This window comes from Salvelinus sp. IW2-2015, linkage group LG15, assembly GCF_002910315.2.
Source record: "Salvelinus sp. IW2-2015 linkage group LG15, ASM291031v2, whole genome shotgun sequence".
Lineage (NCBI taxonomy): Eukaryota > Metazoa > Chordata > Actinopteri > Salmoniformes > Salmonidae > Salvelinus > Salvelinus sp. IW2-2015.
Genome location: NC_036855.1, coordinates 13,459,627 through 13,482,985, shown reverse-complemented (window position 1 = coordinate 13,482,985; position 23,359 = coordinate 13,459,627). Strand labels below are relative to the sequence as shown.

The window sequence follows — 23,359 nt, the reverse complement described above, 5'->3', positions numbered from 1 at the left end:
TACTTTAAAATGGAGATAGCCTCAATGGCGCTAACCATGCTCTAGCAGACGCTATAATGGCACAGATTAAAATATGAATCCTCTATCTATCTCTATGGCTCGTTTATCACACGCGTATCTACCCTCATTAGCTAGAATGGTCGCAACTGATCTCGCCTCTTCCCGCCTGGTTTGCATCTTTGAGAACATATATTTCTATTAGAGCGGTCACTCTATTATCTTGTCAATATAATAGAGAATATTTAATGGAGGTCAAATAAAATAAAATATTATTTGTCAAATGGGCCGAATACAACAGATGTAGACCTTACAGTGAAACGCTTACTTACAACCCTTAACCAACAATGCAGTTCAAGACAAATAATTAGGAAAATATTTACTAAATAAATTAAATAAAAAGTAACACAATAAAATAACAATAACGAGGCTATATACAGGGGGTACAGGTTAGTCGAGGTAATTTGTACATGTAGGTAGGGGTAACGTGACTATGCATAGATAATAAAGCAGTGTAAAAACAAGGGGGGAGGGGGGATCAATGTAAGTAGTCCAGGTGGCCATTTGATTAATTGTTCAGCAGTCTTATGGCTTGGGGGTAGAAGCTGTTAAGGAGCCTTTTGGACCTAGACTTGGTGCTCCGGTACCGCTTGACGTGCGGTAGCAGAGAGAACAGTCKATGACTTGGGTGAATGGCGTCTGACAATTTTTGGGGGCCTGGATGGCAGGAAGCTTGGCCCCAGTGATGTACTGGGCTGTACACACTACCATCTGTAGCGCCTTACGGTCGATGCCGAGCAGTTTCCATACCAGGCAGTGATGCAACCAGTCAGGATGCTCTCGGTGGCGCTTTTGAGGATTCCGGGACCCATACCAAATCTTTTCAGTCTCCTAAGGGGGAAAATGTGTTGTCATGCCCTCTTCACGACTGTCTTGGTGTGTTTGGACCATGATAGTTTTTTGGTGATGTGGACACCAAGGAACCTGAAACTCTCGGCCGCTCCACTACAGCCCGTAGATGTTATTCGACAATGAGCATGTTGAATTTGGTCAACAAAAAATGTAATTGCTAATTTGCTACCTGAGGCTTATTTGATGGAATAGAAGTTTTGTAATGGTTAGGTTTTTATGAGTAGAAAATGGTTCGGTTTTTATGAATGCACTAATATAAGTGGACCACGTGGCTTTTTGGCAACTCTGAAAAATATGACTATATATCGGAGTTGTGCCTGTTGTTCACAGGCGTATCTGCCCTCTCATTGGCTAGAATGGTCACACCTGATCTCGCCCCCACCCTCCTGCTCTACATCTTTGAGGACATGTATTTTCATTGTTAGAGTGGTCACTCGACTATCTTGTCAGTATAATTGAACATATTTGGTATTACTAACCATTGAAAAATGTGAGATGATCTATGACTAGAAATAATTAAAGTTGAACCAAACAGATGAATACAAATAATTTATTTCAGATGTGGGAATCCTTTAGGCAGTTTATAAGTAATAATAATAGTTTTAATTCGGAATTATTCAACCCAATTAGGGTTTAAATGCGGAAGATACATTTCAGTTGAATCCATTCAGTTGTACAACTGACTAGGTATTCCCCTTTCCATTTCTCTCTCTCCTTCAGAGAATATCGTTATCAAGGAGGTAAGGAAGGATGCGAGTTTAGAGTATTGGGGCAAAAACGGAAGACCCATAACTAAACCGAAAGTCCCACCCAGTGGTAGGAGTGTATATCACTATTTGTAAGCTGTTTCAGGAAGTAACACCAACTCGTCTGAAGATGTGTGTCTTTTTGGCCCTCCCCAGAATGATCTTCGGAAATCCCCCAAACTTCTGCAGCGACCATGCCCATGTATCTACCTCTTCTGTGTAGAACACCTGATTTGAAACTACGACATATTTTTCATTTCACAAATGTTCAGATCTTTTTGCAAGTAACTTTTTCAAATTGACTGAACTGAACTACAGTAACTCGTTGAGATGTCGGATTCATCTGACCGGTCTTTAAACTTACATTTTCTGAAAGAACCTGTCATGAGGAAACTGTGTGAGGTTCTGGATAAAACCAACAGTAAAGGATGGCGTAAACTCGGGGAGATGGTCGGCAATGACCGGCGTTTTAGGGTGAGGTAAGCCTAATTAAGCAGTCGGACAGCCAGTCTGACCGTCGCGCGGAGATCCTTAGAGGGCGTAGTTCTTCCTGATGCCGTRTTACCTAACGACCTAAAAGGAATAATAGCGCCATCGTGTGGCCGGTTGGGCTAGTCTGAAGGGTTATTCTTTATACATGTTAGTTTACTTGTTTGATTTTACAGTAGAAATGTTATCCCTATCGTCAACATACTGTTATAACAGAATAATACATGTTATCAGTATTCCTGTGCATTTTTCATTTCCTAAGTGTGAACTAACTTATCATTTTTTCTTATTAAATAGTCTCATAGACAGTGTGTGCATTACTGTGTGCATAAATTCTGCCTTTTCCTCCACTGTGCAGTTCAGATGAGATGGAGATGTGCTCTCTGAAGGTGTTGGAGCTGGAGGGCAGCCCCAGCCGCGTGCTGCTCAGGCTCATGGGAGACAGAGGGTGCACACTGGGCCATCTGGTAGACTTACTACAAACCATGGGCCATACAGAGGCCCTACAGTGTGTCAAACCACCAGGTATACAGAGCATCTTTAGAAGATGTATTCACTGACTATTATCTGGTTGGTACTTGGAGGGAAGGCTCAGGATTATAAATGGTTTTGGCGACAAGTTAATCTCGACTCTTGATTTTGGTCCCTGTATGTAAATGTATTGATTATTTATTGTACATATATTTGAATCATTATTGAGAAATCCTTCCCATAATGGTTGTGTTTAGGTATCCAGATCCTCATTCAGCCCCAATCTGTGGCTATAATAGTGGGACACAACCTGCGACTCAGCTGTTATGCTGTGGGAAAGGCTGGTGTTCAATTCCAGTGGTTCAAAACCAAGGAGGAGGTGGGTAGCCTACTAGGGTGTGTTTTGAAGGTAGACCGTACTRTTTATGCATTGGTTGTAAACATGTCATTAAACATGTTTTCAGATAATCATATTGCTGATATCTTGACCAGATAACATTGTGACAGCTGTGGCTTCATAATGAGATATATATATTTTCCACCTTTATTTAACCAGGTAGGCTAGTTGAGAACAAGTTCTCATTTACAACTGCGACCTGGCCAAGATAAAGCATAGCAGTGCGACACAAACAACAACACGAGAGTTACACATGGAATTAACAAACATACAGTCAATAATACAATAGAAAAAGTCTATATACAATGTGTGCAAATGAGGTAGGATAAGGGAGGTAAGGCAATAAATAGGCCATGGTGGCGAAATAATTACAATTTAGCAATTAAACACTGGAGTGATAGATGTGCAGAAGATGAGTGTGCAAGTAGAGATGTATATTTCATGTGTTTTGAATTGATTTGATACATTGTGACTTCTCCAGGTACACAACAGTTCTTCTCCAGACCTGGTGATTAGCCCAGTCCAACTGACAGACGCAGGCTTCTACATCTGCAGGGTTAATTGTGGAGACTCCTTTGAGTTCAGCCAGTGGGCTCAGGTGGATGTCCTGAATGTTGCAACAGCTTATGGTGAGACACTATCTTTTACCTCCCAATCAGTTCATGGACAACATTGTTATTATATCTTTCTTCTGCCTGGGATTTTTTGAATTTTATTTCTATCAGTTTCCATTTTAATAAGGCTAACATTTTCTACATGTTGTCGGTTCCTCCTTTCTGTGAAAGACAGACAAAACAGGGTTTGAGTTTGCTGAACGCTTTGTAGCACTAACGTCATCTTTTATCCCTCCAAAGCTTTYGCTAAACTCGCCCCCAGAGCGACTGCACATTGAATAAACTTATGTTTTGCATGCAGGGTTGGGATCCCACTCGTTGGAGGGCAGGCTGAAGGTGGTGATCCAGCCCCAGGGCCAGAGACTGCTGGTGGGGGACTCTCTGCAGCTGGAGTGTGGGGCGGTAGGGAGGCCTATCCCCCGCTACCAGTGGCACAGGAACGGGGTGCCCCTTCACTTTCCAGAGGCCTCCAAGAGGAGACTCACGGTAAGGAGGTCAGAGGAGGATGCTAACATCCTTGAGCGCTTATGTAGAAGGTTCCACTTTTATACTATTAAAGTTACACTGTTACAGTATATTTTGTAGTTACAGTACAGTAACTCTACAATACTGTTGAATGTTGTACAAATCAGATGAAAACAGTTAGAGTTAGTTGGAATTTTTTTCAAATAGCTTGATCTTGTTTGTTAATTCAAACAGATTCCGTATCTGCTGCTGGAACATCATGGAAAGTATCGCTGTGAGATTTGTATTAACAACGAAAGGACGTGGACGAATGAAGTAGACGTTTTAGTGGGTATGTCACTGTCCTTTATTTTACRGTACTATAATAATGATATTGATCCTAGCCTCAACAAAAGGTCTGTTTATCAGTATACAATATGAGCAAAAACGACTCACATTGAATTTGGTGACAGTTCTTGATGATTACTTACTCTTGTTCTTGAATGAAAGGACCAAGGATATCTGTCCAGTTTTCAGGGGCAATGGAGTGTTCTGAAGGTATAGTTGAAGTGCCTCGTTTCTCTTAGTTTGGCCACCTGAGATGTACAGTATGTGCATGAATACAACAGGGCCATGTTGGAAACAGTGGGATGGCAAAATTAATCGGTTTTTATAGAGAAGGAGGGTTTGGTTCCATGTGTTGCATGCATTTTTTTCATCCTTTGGATTTTTGCCCGTTCATTTGATTGATTTATATTTTTGAGAGCACATCATAATCATAACAATCCCACAGAAAGTATGAAAATGTCTGTAATTTGAAAAATTGTCTTTACCGACGCTCAAAATCGCTACATTTCAATTATATAATCATTCACAGCTTTCAGTGATTCAGCTTAGATGTCGCGTATTAATTTCCAATTAATATTTGTAAATGTTCAAGACAGGACATATTTTCAGTGGGTACTCATTTACTAATGGCTAACATTAGGCATGTTGATCCGTTTGGCTTCTGACTGACCCCCACCTAATCAGTGACACTTTTTACTTTAATTCAGTTGAAATGAAAGCACAGGAAATATAAATTCTAGTAATTGTTCTAAAATTGTTTTCCCACAGATGATGTTTTTGCCTTTGGAGCTGGTAAGTGACACGCATTGAACGTATATCTGAGATGATCTATCACTGTTTATTGGACATTGTTTCCGGAAATTATAGATGTTTCTGCACATTACATATAGCAGTTTATCTCCTGAGAATGTTTATCAACCATTCCACCATGTGTAATATCTGTATAATATAATGATAGTGTTGTGATTGTAGGTGCCAGTGAACTAATCCTGAACAGCAATCAAGAACCACCTTATGGTAAGCAGAACAAAAAATGAATCCACCCAGTACTTGGTTACCTTTTATTACTGCTAGAATACCAAATGCCTCTTAACATTTATTCTGTACAATTTTTTCTCCATGTTGGTCAATATGTTACATTTTTCCACAACTGATTTCAACTCGTAGTCATTGATGGTATTTGTCTCTCATCACAGCGACAGATAAAGTGGCCCTGCTAATCGGGAACCTCTCGTACCGGAACCACCCCCAGCTGAAGGCGCCAATGGTGGATGTGTATGATCTCACCAACCTCCTGCGCCAGCTCAACTTCAAGGTAGTATCGCTGCTGGATCTCACCGAGTCAGAGATGCGCAACGCCGTGGACGAGTTTCTGCTCTTACTTCACAAGGGTGTCTATGGTACGCCATTCATTATTATGGCCTATTAGAGTATGAGAGACCGACCTAGAAGAATTTGATCAGTCAAATATTAGTTTATTTGATCTGGTTTTCCAAAAATATAGTGAATCATAAAAAATAAAATACTAGTTTAAAAAGTGAAGTCTATTTTCAGTCTTATTTCATTGACTGCTCTATTTACTGTCACGTTCAATTCACTCCTATAACCTTTTCCTAGGTTTGCTGTACTATGCTGGACATGGTTATGAGAACTATGGCAACAGCTTCATGGTACCGGTGGATGCTCCAAACCCRTATCACTCAGCCAACTGCCTGTGTGTGCAGAGCATCCTCAAACTGATGCAGGAGAAGGAGACAGGCCTCAATGTGTTCCTGCTGGATATGTGCAGGAAGCGGTGGGTAAAGACTAGTATAGTGTGCTAACCATGTTTGTTTTATGTATTTGTTTTTCACTACTATTCAATGTCCCTTCCCTGTTAGTAACATGGGATATAGACCACTCACCATTTCTTGTTTGTTGTAATACTGTAACTATTACATTTTGATTTTTAGAAATATTCATGATGATACAACCCCAAACATACTATTGAGGGTCACAGCTAACATTGTCTTTGGATATGCAACGTAAGTAATCTGATGATCACTCAAATATGTCTAAACTTCTATTCGTAACTTTGTATGAACAAATTAAATGATATATTCCCCAATTCTGTTCCATTCTTCTATTGTGCAGCTGCCAAGATGCAGAAGCGTTTGAGCTGAGCTCTAGTGGATTCACTAACGGTGTCTTCGTCAAGTTTCTGAAGAAACGTCTTCTGGAGGATGAGAAGATCACTGTGTTGCTGGACAGAGTGGCTGAGGGTAAGGAGCAATGGACCAATTATGTATTGGTGAACTAATCATTTAGTAAATGTCACCCCATCTATAGTATTTGTGGTCATGGAGTACAAATCAATGTAGCATGAAATATACAGTATTGATCTATTGCAGTCCCGTGCAAAATAAGTAACAGGAGTACAGAAACAAATCTATCCTATGCTACCCTGTATACTTACATGCATCTATTATCATGGCAATAATACCTTGCCTAACAAATTTATTCTGTGAGAGCCTGAGGTAATGTTGTTATGGTGTTGTTTGTGTTATCCAGACATGGGCCAGTTCGATGCCACTAAGGGGAAGCAGGCTCTGGAGATCCGCAGCAGCCTATCAGAGAGGAGGGCTCTGACTGACCCTGTACTGCCTGGTGACAGCTCTGACATGGCCCTGGCTCACAACCGTCAGTGGGCCAAGGCTCACGGTAAGGACACGATCAACCAATGAAAGTAAATGCAGTACATTTCAATTTGAATTGTTTAGCTGAAGCATTCAATGTACTTATTGTGGACATAATGTTGTGTTTTCATTCTAGAACTGCCTGAGAGTATGTCTCTGGACTTTGACTGTGGGGCTCAGATCAAGCTGGGCTTCGCTGCAGAGTTCTCCAACGTGCTGGTCATTTACACCCACATCGTGAAGAAACCAGAGGACATGTTCTTCTGTCAGGCTCACGTCACCAACTTCTCCCCGGTGAGACGCTACAGTTTTTTGCCTTGTTATGCAAACTTGTTTCTTTCCCCAAGCTCCTGTCACCAGTTTCTCACAATTTGTTCCCTGTCCCCTAACCCTTGTGTCCACAGATCTGAAAAGGTGTAGCTAATCCATCCAAGCTTTTCCGATCAGTGAACACCAAAGGGATAGGAGGATAGGGAAAGGAATTTAAAATCAATATGCCACTGATGTCATTATGGTTTTCCTCAGCTCTGTTCAATACCAATGAGAGCGATTGTCTTTCTTTGGGTTTACTGAAACAACATTAGGAGCATAGTAAAGCGTCTGTCTGCTGAAGATGCTGAGGCTCCAGCACCTGCCTGAAAACGTTGCATATGCAGGTCGTCTTGTCCAAAAACATTTCCGTTGTTCTGTCCAGGACCTTGACGTTGACCCCAAAGAGATGAACAGGGAGACACCAGAGGAGACTGGCATCTACCTGCTCTCGAGCAGTCTTCCCCAGCACTGCCTGTACACACGCCTCAGCTCTCTACAGAAGCTCAGGGTAAGTGTACAAAGGATAATCACCACTTTCTACATTCTCACATTACTACGACATTATTATATTGTCTTTGCCCCTTTAGTTTGATATCTTGAAAAAAGGTTTTAAAAAATCGACCTTCCTGTTCATATGTGTGCTCTGTGTCCCCTCTGTAGGAGTAGCTGGTGTCATGTTAGAGCAGAGCTCACCTTGGACTAAACTGTTTTGATCTCCGTTAGAGCTCTAGTATAAACATATTAGGTTAATAAAATGTTCTTCTACTCCTTGTCTTCTCCTCTGTAGGATCAGCTGGGGTTTACAGTTTGTCTACAGGGCTCTTTCAAGGCCATGGATGAGCTGGTGGACTGGACCACTGACGTCAACATTGGCAAGCCCCTGATCGCCAGACTAGACCTGTACCGCACCATGAGGAGGAACAGCTGCCTGCAGACCTGCCCCATGCCCCACAGCCCCTGCCATAGCCCCAGAGCCGAGCACCTCCACCACCACCCCCAAGACCTTCTCTCCCCACACTGCTCCAGCCCTTACCTGGATGTGTGCGAGCCTTTACAGGGAGCTGTGGGAGGCTCAGGTTGTGTGAGCTCCACTCTGTATGACAACTGTAGCTTCTCTCGCTATGGCTGTACTAGTAGTGACTCCCCTGGCAGAGCCAGCATTCCCATAGAGACCACGGATGACATAAACGAGCTGCAGACAGTCTTCATTAATAGCCTGCAGTTTCACCACCAGTGATGAGGCCCTCTCTAGGGCATTGGTAGGCTGGTGCCAGATCTGTTTCTGCTGTTTTGCTATCTCCTATAGCCTGATCCCAGATCTGATGGCCATGGTGGATTTTTGTAGGTCTACTCTGTAAATCCTAGTTTATTCCATGGCAACTCTTTGATACAGTTGCCTGGCTTTAGTGGAGATTACATGTATTTAGTACTTTAGACTAGATTTTTAAATTGAAATAACTGTCAGAGTTGTATAGCTGTACTTAAAAGGTTACATATCCAGCCTGCTGTGAAAAGGTTGTTTATTGCGATTATTTTTCCATTTGTTAGATAATGATGATATAATGTGTAATATTAAGCTTTGCTAAAACGATCTTAACCAGCCTCTTTCATATTCTATAGATGATCTTTAAGAGCAGTTACTAAATGTAATAAAAATGTAATAACTTCATCCACAGGGAGGCGTTGTCTCACTATATAAACAAGAGTTCTGGACATGGATTGTTTTTCATGGGGTTCTTATGATTCGTCTCTATTTATTACAAACGAAAATACCAAATCCAGTTATATACACTGTTTTACAAAGGCCGAAAATTCAGAGGGATGTCTTTTTTAACATGAAGCAATTCAGAGCATTTATAACCATGATACCATTGTTTTTTTTCTCCTCCCAATTGTACCTTCTTGCAAAGAAAACATGAGGTTGCTGTATATAAAAAGAACAGAAAACCTTTTTTTAATTACAACAACGAAAATACTCTTACTCCCTCCCAGCCCTGTGATGTTTTTCCTGACCTCTTCCCCACAGCTTTGTGAGGAAGACCGATTAAGAGTCATCTCTTCAACCCTCTATTGACAGATTAGCCAACCTAAGACTGGTTCAATTTAGACTTTGTGTAGAAGGTCTACTATACGTGTTTCAGATCAATCCAAGTCCACAGTCTAGATTAGAATACTTGAAAGCTGGAATATTTCAGGGAAGTCCAACCTTGGAAGTTATATCCTTGGTCAAACTTGGTGCTTAGGAACTAATCTCAAATCAACTGAACCAATGTTTTCTCTCATCACATGAGACAGCACTTCTCCTCTGCTTTAGATTTCATCTCAACCATAGTTGCCGACGCTTTCTCCTTGATCTGGTCCATGTCCATGTTCTGTAGGTTCTGTATCTGGCCCAGGATAGAATCCTTCTCTTCCTCCTCTGTGGCGTCCTCGTCCACCATTTTGAGTAGTTCTTCTGGCACGTCGATGTCGTCTCCTGCCGACTCCATCAGGTTTGCATCCTGTTCACTCTAAACACAGCAAGAAAGACACAGGTCAGACTGGCTGAGTAGGAGTGTATTATACCCATGTACTGTCTCAATATCATCATGTCTAAATTCTATTGTTTTTCTTCCTGGACTATATTTTACCATACAGTAGGTCCTGTTTTTACTGAGGGGATTTATGTCCAACAGCTAACACTTCAAACAACAGCTTAATTTAGCATCACATGTGACCCTCTATGACCCTGCAAGAGAGGGAGACTCCCTGCATATCCTGTGAGACAGATGACATACAGACACACGCACACACACTCACAAACACAGGGCATGTTGGGTCTTGGGCTCAAACGTGAGATATCTGCGATCAGTCTTTTTTTTATGCCTTAATCTTGTGACTGTATTTAGGCATATCTGACTAGCAGGCCTTAGACTCCCATGCATGTACTGAGTCTCTCTGACACTCACCAACACAGCCTCTGCATCATGTTATTAATTTATGTTAGTGTTCTCATTTACTGATACGTAAGATTATCACCTTATGTTATTCATAGAAAAGGGAAAATTATATACTGAACAAAAATATAAAGGCAAGTGTTTGTTTCATGAGCTGAAATAAATGAACCCAGAAATGTTCCATACACACAAAAAGCTTATTTCTGTCAAATTTTGTTCACAAATTTGTTTACATCCCACAACACAAATCCACAGATGTCTGAAGTTTTGAGGGAGCGTGCAATTGGCATGCAGACTGCAGGAATGTCCACCTGAGCTGTTGTCAGAGAATTGAATCTTAATTTCTTTACCATAAGCCACCTCCAACGTCATTTTAGAGATTGGCAGTACATCCAACTTGCCTCACAACCACAGATCACGTGTTACCAAGCCAGCCCAGGACCTCCACATCCGGCTTCTTCACCTGCGGGATCGTCTGAGACCAGCCACCCGGACAGATGATGAAACTGTGGGTTTGCCCAACCGAAGAAATTCTGCACAAACTGTCAGAAACCGTCTCAGGGATGCTCATCTGCATGCTCAGTGTCCTCACCAGGGTCTTGACCTGACTGCAGTTCGGCCTCCGGTAACTGACTTCAGTGGGCAAATACTCACATTCGATGGCCACTGGCATGCTGGAGAAGTGTGCTCTTCATGGTTGAATCCCGGGTTTCAAATGAACTGAGTACCCCATGGTGGTGGCGGGGTTATGGTATGGGCAGGCATAAACTACAGACAACGAACACAATTGCATTTTATTGATGGCAATTTGAATGCACAGAGATACTGTGACGAGATCCTGGGGCCCATTGTTGTGCCAGTCATCCGCCGCTATCATCTCATGTTTCAGCATAATAATGCACACCCCCATGTCGCAAGGATCTGTACAAAATTCTTGGAGGCTGAAACGGTCCCAGTTCTTCCACGGCCTGCATACTCACCAGACATGTCACCCATTGAGCATGTATGGGATGCTCTGGATTGACGTGTGCGACAGCTTGTTCCAGTTCCCACCAATATCCAGCAACTTCGCAAGGCCATTGAAGAGAAGTGGGACAACATTCCACAGGCCACAATCAACAGCCTGATCAACTCTATGCGAAGGAGACGTGTCGCGCCGCACGAGGCAAATGGTGGTCACACCAGATACGGACTGGTTTTCTGATCCTTTTAAAGGTATCAAGGACCAACAGATGTATATCTGTATTTCCAGTCATGTGAAATCCATAGATTAGAGCCTAATTYATTTATTTTTATTGACTGATTTCCTTATATGAACTGTAACTCAGTAAAATCTTTGAAATTGTTGCATGTTGCGTTTTATAATTTAGTTCAGTATAGTTTTTTATTATTGAGGGCATTTGTATCTAAATAATTTCTCATCTTGTTTCATATGACATGAGAATGAGATGAGACTGTCTTACCTTTGGTAGTCTGTATTTGTCTCTTAAGCACGTTCTCAATGTGGCCCTCTCAGCTTTCTTTACCAAGAACTCTGAATCTCTCTCCATCCTGTTTTCAGACAAGAACAGAAACCATGTTATCAAAACTATAAAAACGTTTTAATATATTGTTGATTAGAATATCCAAAATGGTTAAAAGGCATTGTATTTTCACTGTGTGATACTGGTTGTGTAAAGGTTAGCATTATATTTTCAGAGATAATGTGTTTCTAGGCATTTGTGTAATCATAATTCCTAATGGCGTTGCCATTTTCATATCAGTCAATCACATGTTACTGGTGTCACTTCTAAATCAAATACAATATGAAGACTCAGTTTCTAGGGCCGCAGAGTAATACTTTTGTTTGTGTTGATCTCTAGATTATGACAGCATTTGTCAATCCACCAATTTTAGCAATTGGAGACAGAAAGTTATTCAGAAATAATCTGGATGTGATGTAATCTAGGACTGCATGGTGGTAGTCTGCTTTCAGTTTTACTCTTGTGATATGAACCTAATATGTGGTAAAACATTCTTCACAATTTTTTAAAAATATGTTTATTTTTATTACTCTTGACTCAAGGTACATTTACAAGTGTTTTTTTCATTGCCATTGTATCTCCCTTACATCTGTTTGGCTTTTATACTTCACATATGGTCTAATTCAAACATTCGCTATATATACAAAAGTATGTGAACACCCCTTCAAATTCGTGGATTCAGCTATTTCAGCCACACCGGTTGCTGACAGGTGTATAAAATCGAGCACATAGCCATGCAATCTCCATAGACAAACGTTGGCAGTAGAATGGCCTTTCTAAAGAGCTCAGTGACTTTCAATGTGGCACCGTCATAGGATGCCACCTTTCCAACTAGTCAGTTTGTCAAATTTCTGCCCTGCTAGAGCTGCTTCGGTCAACTGTAAGTGCTGTTATTGTGAAGTGGAAATGTGTAGGAACAACAATGGCTCAGCCGCAAAGTGGTAGGCCACACAAGCTCACAGAATGGGACTGCCGAGTGCTGAAGCATGTAGCGTAAAAATCGTCTGTCCTCTATAGCAACACTCACTACCGAGTTCCAAACTGCTTCTGGAAGCAATGTCAGCACAATAACTGTTTGTCGGGAGCTTCATGAAAAGGGTTTCCATGGCAGAGCAGCCACACAAGCCTAAGATGAGCAGTGGAAACGCGTTCTCTGGAGTGATGAATCATGCTTCACCATCTGGCAGTCCGACAGACGAATCTGGGTTTGGCGGATGCCAGGAGAACGCTACCTGCCCCAATGCATAGTGCCAACTGTAAAGTTTGGTGGAGGAGGAATAATGGTCTGGGGCTGTTTTTCATGGCTCGGGCTAGGCCCCTTAGTTCCAGTGAAGGGAAATCTTACCGCTACATCATGCAATGACATTCTAGACGATGCTGTGCTTCCAACTTTGTGGCAACAGTTTGGGGGAAGGCCCTTTCCTGTTTCAGAATGACAATGCCCCTGTGCACAAAGCGAGGTCAATACAGAAATGGTTTGTAATCGATGTGGAAGAACTTGAGATTGGGGTCAGATTCAGGAGCATAATTTGTCAACGTATTTTCCATTTAATTTCAATTGTATTTGGCTGAATTGAAATGGAATGGACCCCAACCCTAAAGCATTCCTTCCTGCACAGAGCCCTAACCTTTGGGATGAATTGGAACGCCGACTGCGAGCCAGGCCTATTCGCCCAACATCAGTGCCCGACCTCACTAATGCTCTTGTGGCTGAACGTAAGCAAGTTCCCGCAGCAATGTTCCAACATCTAGTGGTAAGCCTTCCCAGAAGAGTGGAGGCTGTTATAACAGCAAAGTAGGGTCCAACTCAATATTAATGCCATGATTTCCCCACATACTTTTGATCATGCAGTGTAGCTCTAATTTTTCACAAAAGGGAAAGTTTAAAACTAAAAGCTCTGCTTTTGCTTGCTATTGAATAAAAAACTGGCCATTTTAATAATTCCAAGGAGGTTGGGGTCAGATTCAAGAGCATAATTTGTCAACGTATTTTCCATTTAATTTCAATTGTATTTGGCTGAATTGAAATGGAATGGACCCCAACCCTAAAGCATTCCTTTCTAGGGTTGCAAAGCTACCGGTAATTTACCGAAGTTACCAGAATATTCAGTAATTTAGGTAATTAACAGAAAATTGATGGCAACTCTAGTAGTGACTTACTTTTCCTCCACCAGCTGTTTCTGGTACTCCTCTGCCTCCTCTCTAGACATCCCCTCGGTGGCCATGGAGACAATGTTTCCTCTGGTAGTCCACTGTAGGAGAGAGCTGGACTGGACAGTGCTCTACTACTGTAGCTCTTCACCAAACTGCTCCACTACTTACCATCAGCTTCAACTGTGTGAATATCCTACAAGGGGATTTGCAGGCAACACTTGTTTTTTCTGTCCTCAAGTTTTGGTCACTGAGTCCCAGCCTTCGACTGAGGGATGGCAATGTGAAGGGCACGACTGATCCCTGATGGGCCGGCTGACTACATAAGCCCTCATAATCAGAGTCATTCCTGCCAACGCCATGATCTGGATTAATCCTTTTGGGGACAGATTATTTAAATTAAAACATTTAATAAAAGTAATAAAAGTAAAGTTCACAGGGACTGCTTTTGAGATGGGTAACATTGTGGTGTAGACTGGTATAGTGGTATATTCCACTAAAGACAGGGCAGAGCACTACTCACTAGGCCTAATCCGTGTCATGCTGCTTGTGTGAGTTTGACCTTAATCCCCTTATATCACCAACCATATCCTGAGTCCCACTAGATGTCCCAGACTGAGAGTGCAATCTGTATACTATACCATTGAGTAAATCGCTAAGTCTGCACTCAGTTAATGAAACTATACTGTCTTGTCCAAAGTAAACAACTTGAAACATATACATTTCATTAGGACATCAAAATTGTGAATACAGAAGTAATTTCAAACGTTGCCAATATTAACACAGGCGATGTTCACGGTATAAATGTGATATTGCACGTATCATTTTGGGAAATAATGGACACAGACTTTGAACAATGATCTCCAAGATGACAGGCATACTGTCATTGGCATCCATCTGTAAACTACCCACCCAATTTACCTACCTCACCCCCCATACTGCTTTTATTTATTTACTTTTCTGCTCTTTTGCACACCAGTATCTCTTCTTGCMCATGATCATCTGATGATTTATCACTCCAGTGTTAATCTGCTAAATTGTAATTATTCGATTTATTGCCTACCTCATGCCTTTTGCACACATTGTATATAGATTCTCTTTTTTTTCTACCATGTTATTGACTTGTTTATTGTTTACTCCATGTGTAACTCTGTGTTGTCTGTTCACACTGCTATGCTTTATCTTGGCCAGGTCGCAGTTGCAAATGAGAACTTGTTCTCAACTAGCCTACCTGGTTAAATAATGGTGAAAAAATAAAAAAATAAAAATACCATGTGACCTATAGCTGTCCTACATCACATCTCACATGACTTGTGTATCTATTTACCTTCCCTCCCACCCCAAGTCATTTTTCAACCAAATGTTTGTACTGTAGTATAGGGGTTGTCATATGATACTCACTGTACTGTACTTTGTTTGCACCTTCCATTACAGGGTTGCTGTTGCACAATGGGACAGGACTGTCTGTTCCCTGGGTCTGTGTCTGTATGAATAATAAAGGAACACCAGTTTATTTTATTTTTATTTCACCTTTATTTAACCAGGTAGGCTAGTTGAGAACAAGTTCTCATTTGCAACTGCGACCTGGCCAAGATAAAGCATAGCAGTGTGAACAGACAACAACACAGAGTTACACATGGAGTAAACATTAAACAAGTCAATAACATGGTAGAAAAAAAGAGAATCTATATACAATGTGTGCAAAAGGCATGAGAGGTTAGGAAATAAATCGAATATTACAATTTAGCAGATTACACTGGAGTGATAATCATCAACATGATCATGTGCAAGTAGAGATACTGGTGTGCAAAAGAGCAGAAAAGTAAATAAATAAAAGCAGTATGGGGGGTGAGGTAGGTAAATTGGGTGGGCTATATACCGATGGACTATGTACGCTGCAGCGATCGGTTAGCTGCTCGGATAGCAGATGTTTAAAGTTGTTGAGGAGATAAAAGTCTCCAACTTCAGAGATTTTTGCAATTCGTTCCAGTCGCAGGCAGCAGAGAACTGGAAGGAAAGGCGTCCAAATGAGGTTTGGCTTTAGGGATGATCAGTGAGATACACCTGCTGGAGCGCGTGCTACGGGTGGGTGTAGCCATCGTGACCAGTCAACTGAGATAAGGCGGCACTTTACCTAGCATAGCCTTGTAGATGACCTGGAGCCAGTGGGTCTGACGACGAACATGTAGCGAGGGCCAGCCGACTAGGGCATACAGGTCGCAGTGGTGGGTCGTATAAGGTGCTTTTAGTAAAACAAAACGGATGGCACTGTGATAAACTGCATCCAGTTTGCTGAGTAGAGTATTGGAAGCTATTTTGTAGATGACATCGCCGAAGTCGAGGATCGGTAGGATAGTCAGTTTACTAGGGTAAGTTTGGCGGCGTGAGTGAAGGAGGCTTTGTTGCGAAATAGAACGCCGACTCTAGATTTGATTTTGGATTGGAGATGTTTGATATGAGTCTGGAAGGAGAGTTTGCAGTCTAGCCAGACACCTAGGTACTTATAGATGTCCACATATTCTAGGTCGGAACCGTCCAGGGTGGTGATGCTAGTCAGCGAATGGTTGAAAAGCATGCATTTGATTTTACTAGCGTTTAAGAGCAGTTGGAGGCCACGGAAGGAGTGTTGTATGGCATTGAAGCTCGTTTGGAGGTTAGATAGCACAGTGTCCAAGGAAGGGCCAGAAGTATACAGAATGGTGTCGTCTGCGTAGAGTGGGATCAGGGAATCACCCGCAGCAAGAGCAACATCATTGATATATACAGAGAAAGAGTCGGCCCGAGATTGAACCCTGTGGTACCCCCATAGAGACTGCCAGAGGACCGGACAACATGCCCTCTGATTTGACACACTGAACTCTGTCTGCAAAGTAGTTGGTGAACCAGGCAAGGCAGTCATTAGAAAAACTGAGGCTACTGAGTCTGCCGATAAGAATATGGTGATTGACAGAGTCGAAAGCCTTGGCCAGGTCGATGAAKACGGCTGCACCAGTAGGCAGAGGAGGCAGTACGGTGATGCCGAGGGGAAGAACAAGGAGGGGGGGAAGGGGGGCCCATAGAGTGAGAGAATAGCAGGAAGCTGATGAGAGACAGAGAGTAACAGGAAGTTGATGAGAGAGAGAGTAGCAGGAAGCTGATGAGAGAGAGAGTAACAGGAAGCTGATGAGAGAGTGTAGCATGAAGCTGATGAGAGAGAGAGTAGCAGGAAACTGATGAGAGAGAGAGTAGCAGGAAACTGATGAGAGTAGCAGGAAACCGATAAGAGAGAGAGTTAGTAGCAGGAAACTGATGAGAGAGAGAAGAGCTCTATGCAGCAGATTTTAAGGGACTAGCTGACTGACTAAAACAACCATGTTTTCTTACTCGGTCCCTTCAACTCATCCTGATCCTGCTTCCTTTCTTCTGGAGAGGCATCTATACAAATAAATAATAATCTGGATTTTATATGTATCAGCTTTTTAGGTCTTTCTGCTTGGACGGTTGTGATGTGACCTTAGCCAGTGGAAACATTGTGGCTGTGTGTCTTGGCTGTATCAGTACATCAGCAAAGGTGCATTTGATTTGCACAGTAACTGCATTGATGTGGTGTATTCAAGATGTCTTTAATCCTACACTGTTATGTATTACGTTGGACCCAATGACTGGGTCTGTTGTTTGCTTTGATACTGCATCACAGGAGAGGTAATTTTCCATTACTGAGCCACTTGTAGTGATGTGCTGCTGGCAATGGCTTTGAAGTGGGTACTGCAAGCACCATGTGCTTTACATGACTATTACTGTACATGGCCTACCATTTGTAGCAGTTAACTGCTTCAATGTCAGGTGTAGTGGTTAGACTACTGAGCTTTGAAAAACTATGAACTATGTGGATGTGCTGATTGATTCAAATGTGGATTCAGTTAAAATGCTGTTGTCTCCATTATATCAATAGAAATTCAACAGCTAGATACTTTATGCTCTGAATATGGACTGCATGTGATCTGATGATATTACTCTGTGGGAATTTAAAGATTATTTGACACTGGCACGTTAATTCACCCTAAATATCACCATTAGTATATTATTATAAACATACTTTATGTAGCTTGTAAAAAGCAAGCAACAATGTTTATGTCAATTTCTCTTATAGCTGAAACAAATCCTTCCTTGGTTTTGAAGGATCCAGTCACAACAGTCTTTAAGAGTGCAGTCCTGAAAGGTAACTATTAGTTCTTATTTGAGCCACTAGTTTGTGTTCATAATTTGATAATGTAGTGTCACATTTGTATTCCATTCTTCACTCAGTCATCTTGTGCTACTTTAGAAAATGTTTGTATTTAATTTTGTCTGAAATTCTGGTATATGCTCATCTGAATGTTTTGTGTATAGTTTACAGATCTAGTATAGCTGTATTATAGGGTTGGTTCATTAATTAAAGATGACATTGTCTAGCCTACATGTGCAGTAAAAATCTATTTATAATACAGGTGACAGTCTGGTTGAAAAAGTTGAAATCTTGAAACCCATCGATTTAGAGCAAGCATGTACAGTTGAAGTCGGAAGTTTACATACACCTTAGCCAAATACATTTAAACTCAGTTTTTCACAATTCCTGACATTTAATCCTAGTAATAAAAAAAACTGTTTCAGGTCAGTCAGGATCACCACTTTATTTTAAGAATGTGAAGTGTCAGAATAATAGTAGAGAGGATGATTTATTTCAGCTTTTATTTCTTTCATCACATTCCCAGTGGGTCAGAAGTTTACATACACTCAATTAGTATTTGGTAGCATTGCCTTTAAATTCTTTAACTTGGGTCAAACATTTTGGGTAGCCTTCCATCAGCTTCCCACAATAAGTTGGGTGGATTTTGGCCCATTCCTCCTGACAGAGCTGGTGTAACTAAGTCAGGTTTGTAGGCTTCCTTGCTCGCACACGCTTTTTCAGTTCTGCCCACACATTTTCTAAGCCCTTTCTTGAGCTCAGGGCTTTGTGATGGCCACTCCAATACCTTGACTTTGTTGTCCTTAAACCATTTTGCCACAACTTTGGAAGTATGCTTGGGGTCATTGTCCATTTGGAAGACCCATTTGTGACCAAGCTTTAATTCTTGTCAATAGGGGGGCGCTGTTTTCACTTTGGAAAAAATCGTGCCCAAATGAAACGGCCTCGTACTCTTTTCTAGATCATACAATATGCATATTATTATTACTATTGGATAGAAAACACTCAGAAGTTTCTAAAACTGTTTGAATTATGTCTGTGAGTAAAACAGAACTCATTTTGCAGCAAACTTCCATGCAGGAAGTGAAAAATCTGAAAACGAGGCTCTGTTTCAGGGCCTGCCTATTCAATTGCCTTATATTTATCGATATGCATGCACTTCATACGCCTTCCACTAGATGTCAACAGGCAGTGGAAGGTGGAATGGGGTGTCTAGCTTGATCTGAGGCCGAACAAGAGCTTTTGGAGTGGCAGGTCAGGAATTTTCTTTGTCTACCAAGGAGCTCGCGGAGCTCGACATTGGCTTCTGAAAAGCGTTACGTATACACGGCGAATATCTCCGGCTCTGATTTTATTTGATACATGTAATAATAACATCATAAAGTAGGTTTTTTCAACCGAGTTTTATCAGTTTATTCAACGTTTATTGGGACTTTTGGAATTTTCCGTTCTTTGCGCCAAGAGTTGATGGGCATGTTCGCGCCACATGGCTAGCTAAGGTTGCTAATTCGACAGAAGAAATGGACATTCTAAAACCAAACAACGATTTATTCTGGACCAAGGACTCCTTGTACAACATTCTGATGGAAGCTCAACAAAAGTAAGAAAACATTTATAATGTTATTTCGTATTTCTGTGTAAAATGTTGAGTCCTATTCTCCGCCGTTTTGGTGAGCGCTGTCTCGCAATAACGCAAGCTGTATGTTATGGTAAAGTTATTTTTTTTTAAATCTAACACAGCGGTTGCATTAAGAACCAGTGTATCTTTCATTTGCCATACAACAAGTATTTTTATGTAAAGTTTATGATGAGTTCTTTGGTCAGATTAGGTGAGTGTCCAAAATATCTCTGGAGATTCTGGTGAATCGATGCTACGTATTCACAATCTATAATCAGGATTTGTATCTCTAAATATGCACATTTTCGAACAAAACAATTGTATTGTATAACATGATGTTATAAGACTGTCATCTGATGAATTTGTTCAAGGTTAGTGATTCATTTTATATATTTTGCTGGTTTTTGCGAAAGCTACCTTTTGCGGTGAATAAATGCGTTTGTGTGTTTGGCTATTGTGGTAAGCTAATATAATTCTATATTGTGTTTTCGCTGTAAAACACTTAAAAAATCGGAAATATTGGCTGGATTCACAAGATGTTTATCTTTCATTTGCTGTACACCATGTATTTTTCATAAATGTTTTATGATGAGTATTTAGGTATTTCACGTTGCTCTCTGTAATTATTCTGGCTGCTTTGGTGATATTTTTGATGGTAGCTGCAATGTAAAACTATGATTTATACCTCAAATATGCAAATTTTCGAACAAAACATAAATATATTGTATAACATGTTATAAGACTGTCATCTGATGAAGTTGTTTCTTGGTTAGTGAMTAATTWTATCTCTATTTGGTCGGTTTTGTGATAGCTACCTATGCGGTAGAAACATGGTGAAAATATGYGGTTGAGTCTTTGGCTATTGTGGTTAGCTAATAGAAATACATATTGTGTTTTCGCTGTAAAACATTTTAAAAATCGGAAATGATGGCTGTATTCACAAGCTGTTTATCTTTCATTTGCTGTATTGGACTTGTGATTTCATTAAAATTATATTATATGATATCCCTGTCCCGTTAGGCTAGGCTATGCTAGTCAGCTTTTTTGATGAGGAGGATCCCGGATCCGGGAGAGAGAAGTGGTAGAGGTTTTAACTTCCTGACTGATGTCTTGAGATGTTGCTCAATATATTCCACATAATTTCCCTTCCTCATGATGCCAACTATTTTGTGAAGTGCGTTAGTCCCTCCGGCAGCAAAGCACCCTCACAACATGATTCTGCCACCCCTGTGCTTCACGTTGGGATGGTGTTCTTCGGGTTGCAAGCATCCCCCTTACTCCTCCAAACATAACGATGGTCATTATGGCCAAACAGTTCTATTTTTGTTTCATCAGACTAGAGGACATTTATCCAAATAGTATGATCTTTGTCCTCACGTGCAGTTGCAAACCGTAGTCTGGCTTTTTTTATGGCGGTTTTGGAGCAGTGGCTTCTTCCTTGCTGAGCAGCCTTTCAGGTTATGTCGATATAGGACTTTTACTGTGGATATAGATACTTTTGTACCTGTTTCCTCCAGCATCTTCATAAGGTCCTTTGCTGTTGTTCAGGGATTGATTTGCACTTTTCACACCAAAGTACATTCATCTCTAGGAGACAGAACGCATCTCCTTCCTGAACGGTATGACGGCTGCGTGGTCCCATGGTGTTTATACTTGCGTACTATTGTTTGTACATATGAACGTGGTACCTTCAGGCGTTTGGAAATTGCTCCCAAGGATGAACCAGACTTTTCTTTTGAGTTTCCCATGTCAAGCAAAGAGGCACTGAGTTTGAAGGTAGACCTTGAAATACATCCACAGGTACACCTCCAATTGAGTCAAATTATGTCAATTAGCCCATCAGAAGCTTCTAAAGCCATGACATCATTTTCTGGAATTTTCCAAGTTGTTTAAAGGCACAGTCAACTTAGTGTATGTAAACTTTTGACCCACTGGAATTGTGATACAGTGAATTAGAAGTGAAATAATCTGTCTGTAAACAATTGTTGGAAAAATTACTTGTCTCATGCACAAAGTAGATGTCCTAACCGACTTGCCAAAACTATAGTTTGTTAACAAGAAATCTGTGGAGTGGTTGAAAACCGAGTCCGACTTCAACTGTACATGGACCGGTAATCCAAATAAATTACCAAACATTACTGGGTATTGGAGAAAAGATGGAAGTGAAATTGTTAACACTCGGCTTACTATACTTTTGGAGAATGAACAATACCATCTAAAAAGAGTGTAAGTATGTATTTATTGTTCCATCAGGTTTAGAGACTGTAAACCAGAAATGTCACTGTCAACTTTTTATGCAAATGTATGTACACCATGGTCTATTATAATTGATATTCATAGAGTTTAGGAGACATTTCCAAATTAGGCATTATGTATTACCGTATGCAAATATGCTTTGGTAATATTTCACTACTGGAGGAGTTAAAATGATGCACTTTGCCTGTGCTATATTGTTTCCCAGAATGGTGGGTTACATGACTACCAGCAATCACCCGTTTGTCAGACTGTAACCAATCCTATCCCATTGCCAGAGGCCAGAACCCATGCTTTTCCAACATCTAATGATGTGGCTAATTGAAATTTGACAGTGAATGTTTCTTAGACTGACAAAACATCCTTATATTTTAGACATATTTTCCTTAGACATGTGGAAATTAAGCTATGATTATATTAGCAATGATTATATCTTCTTTTACAGGTTCAGTATTAATGGAGATACCCTTGGGAATTACTCATGCGTCTTTAGTGGTGTGGACAAGGAGGCGGAAATAGATTTCAATTTGGCAGGTACAGTGTGTTGTGTCATAAGTTGTTGGATATACTGAGACATCTTAGTAAAATGTTACTTTTTGGAACAACAATTATGTTCATGGACAATACTTTTTCTGCATTTTTACAGAAATTTTCCATTTGTATTTGTCCATGTTTCATTCACCATCATACTACCGGTACCTATGAGGTTGCGAAAATAGCAGTGATATCTGAGCAGTGTTTTTGGTTTGGTTGGTGACAGCTTGAGAGGCTTTCTGTTGCCTAACAGGATATGTGTGTCTGTGGTTAAACAGAAATACAAACGTCTTCCTGTTTGACAAGACTTCTTGCACTTTTCTAGCCTGTCCATCTTCAACTGCACTTAACATTTACACAAATTAGTGTGTGCTGCTCCTTATACTTTCATAAACAGGTAAATTCTCTGCTTTGCTGACAATGAATCCCTTGAAGTCCCCATATGATGCCTGATTATTTGACAATATCTGTAAATGTTAAAGCAGTGTGCCTATATTTCATGTTTTTGTTCCAACTCAGATATAACTTTCCTGTTGTATGTGGATGGTAAATACAAATCTAATGATAGATCAGCTTTGTCAGTGTCCCTAAAGAATTGTTGTGCCGTTTTCCCACGGACTAAAAACCACGTAGTGACGAACAGCAGAACAACCAGTTTGAAAACATTGGACTGCGCATTCATTTAATTCCATACACACAGCTGAAAAACAACCCACTGACCTGTATGCAACGGTG

The 23,359-nt window shown here is 40.9% G+C and overlaps 2 protein-coding genes across 3 annotated transcripts; one reads left to right on the top strand and one right to left on the bottom strand.

Annotated features, from left to right (window-relative positions):
• The first annotated feature begins 1,744 nt into the window (after positions 1-1,744).
• Positions 1,745-9,124, top strand: malt1 (MALT paracaspase 1). 2 transcript variants are annotated; one of them, XM_024002609.2, is made up of 17 exons: positions 1,745-2,134; positions 2,503-2,669; positions 2,873-2,994; positions 3,494-3,641; positions 3,928-4,112; positions 4,326-4,422; positions 4,581-4,628; positions 5,187-5,210; positions 5,391-5,435; positions 5,615-5,818; positions 6,036-6,213; positions 6,371-6,442; positions 6,552-6,679; positions 6,969-7,118; positions 7,230-7,387; positions 7,788-7,913; positions 8,193-9,124. In XM_024002609.2, the coding sequence occupies exons 1-17, from the start codon at positions 1,986-1,988 to the stop codon at positions 8,640-8,642; spliced, it is 2,451 nt and encodes an 816-aa protein (XP_023858377.1). In that variant the 5' UTR covers positions 1,745-1,985; the 3' UTR covers positions 8,643-9,124. The 2 variants fall into 2 exon arrangements, with proteins under 2 accessions (XP_023858377.1, XP_023858378.1); XM_024002610.2 differs by lacking the exon at positions 4,581-4,628.
• A 48-nt stretch (positions 9,125-9,172) lies between these two features.
• LOC111974686 (complexin-4-like) lies at positions 9,173-14,312 on the bottom strand. The gene is made up of 3 exons (XM_024002611.2): positions 14,025-14,312; positions 11,805-11,892; positions 9,173-9,915 (listed from the first exon to the last, which is right to left on the bottom strand). Exons 1-3 carry the CDS (start codon positions 14,087-14,089, stop codon positions 9,688-9,690), a joined length of 381 nt encoding a protein of 126 aa, XP_023858379.1. The 5' UTR covers positions 14,090-14,312; the 3' UTR covers positions 9,173-9,687.
• Between the last annotated feature and the right edge of the window lie 9,047 nt (positions 14,313-23,359).

Excerpts from the sequence above, each read along its gene's own strand:
- LOC111974686 (XM_024002611.2), bottom strand. The coding sequence starts at position 14,089 with ATGGCCACCGAGGGGATGTCTAGAGAGGAGGCAGAGGAGTACCAGAAA. Across the intron at positions 11,893-14,024 it reads AAACAGCTGGTGGAGGAAAA|GATGGAGAGAGATTCAGAGT; the intron begins GTAAGTCACTAC and ends GTCTGAAAACAG. Across the intron at positions 9,916-11,804 it reads ACAAATACAGACTACCAAAG|AGTGAACAGGATGCAAACCT; the intron begins GTAAGACAGTCT and ends TGCTGTGTTTAG.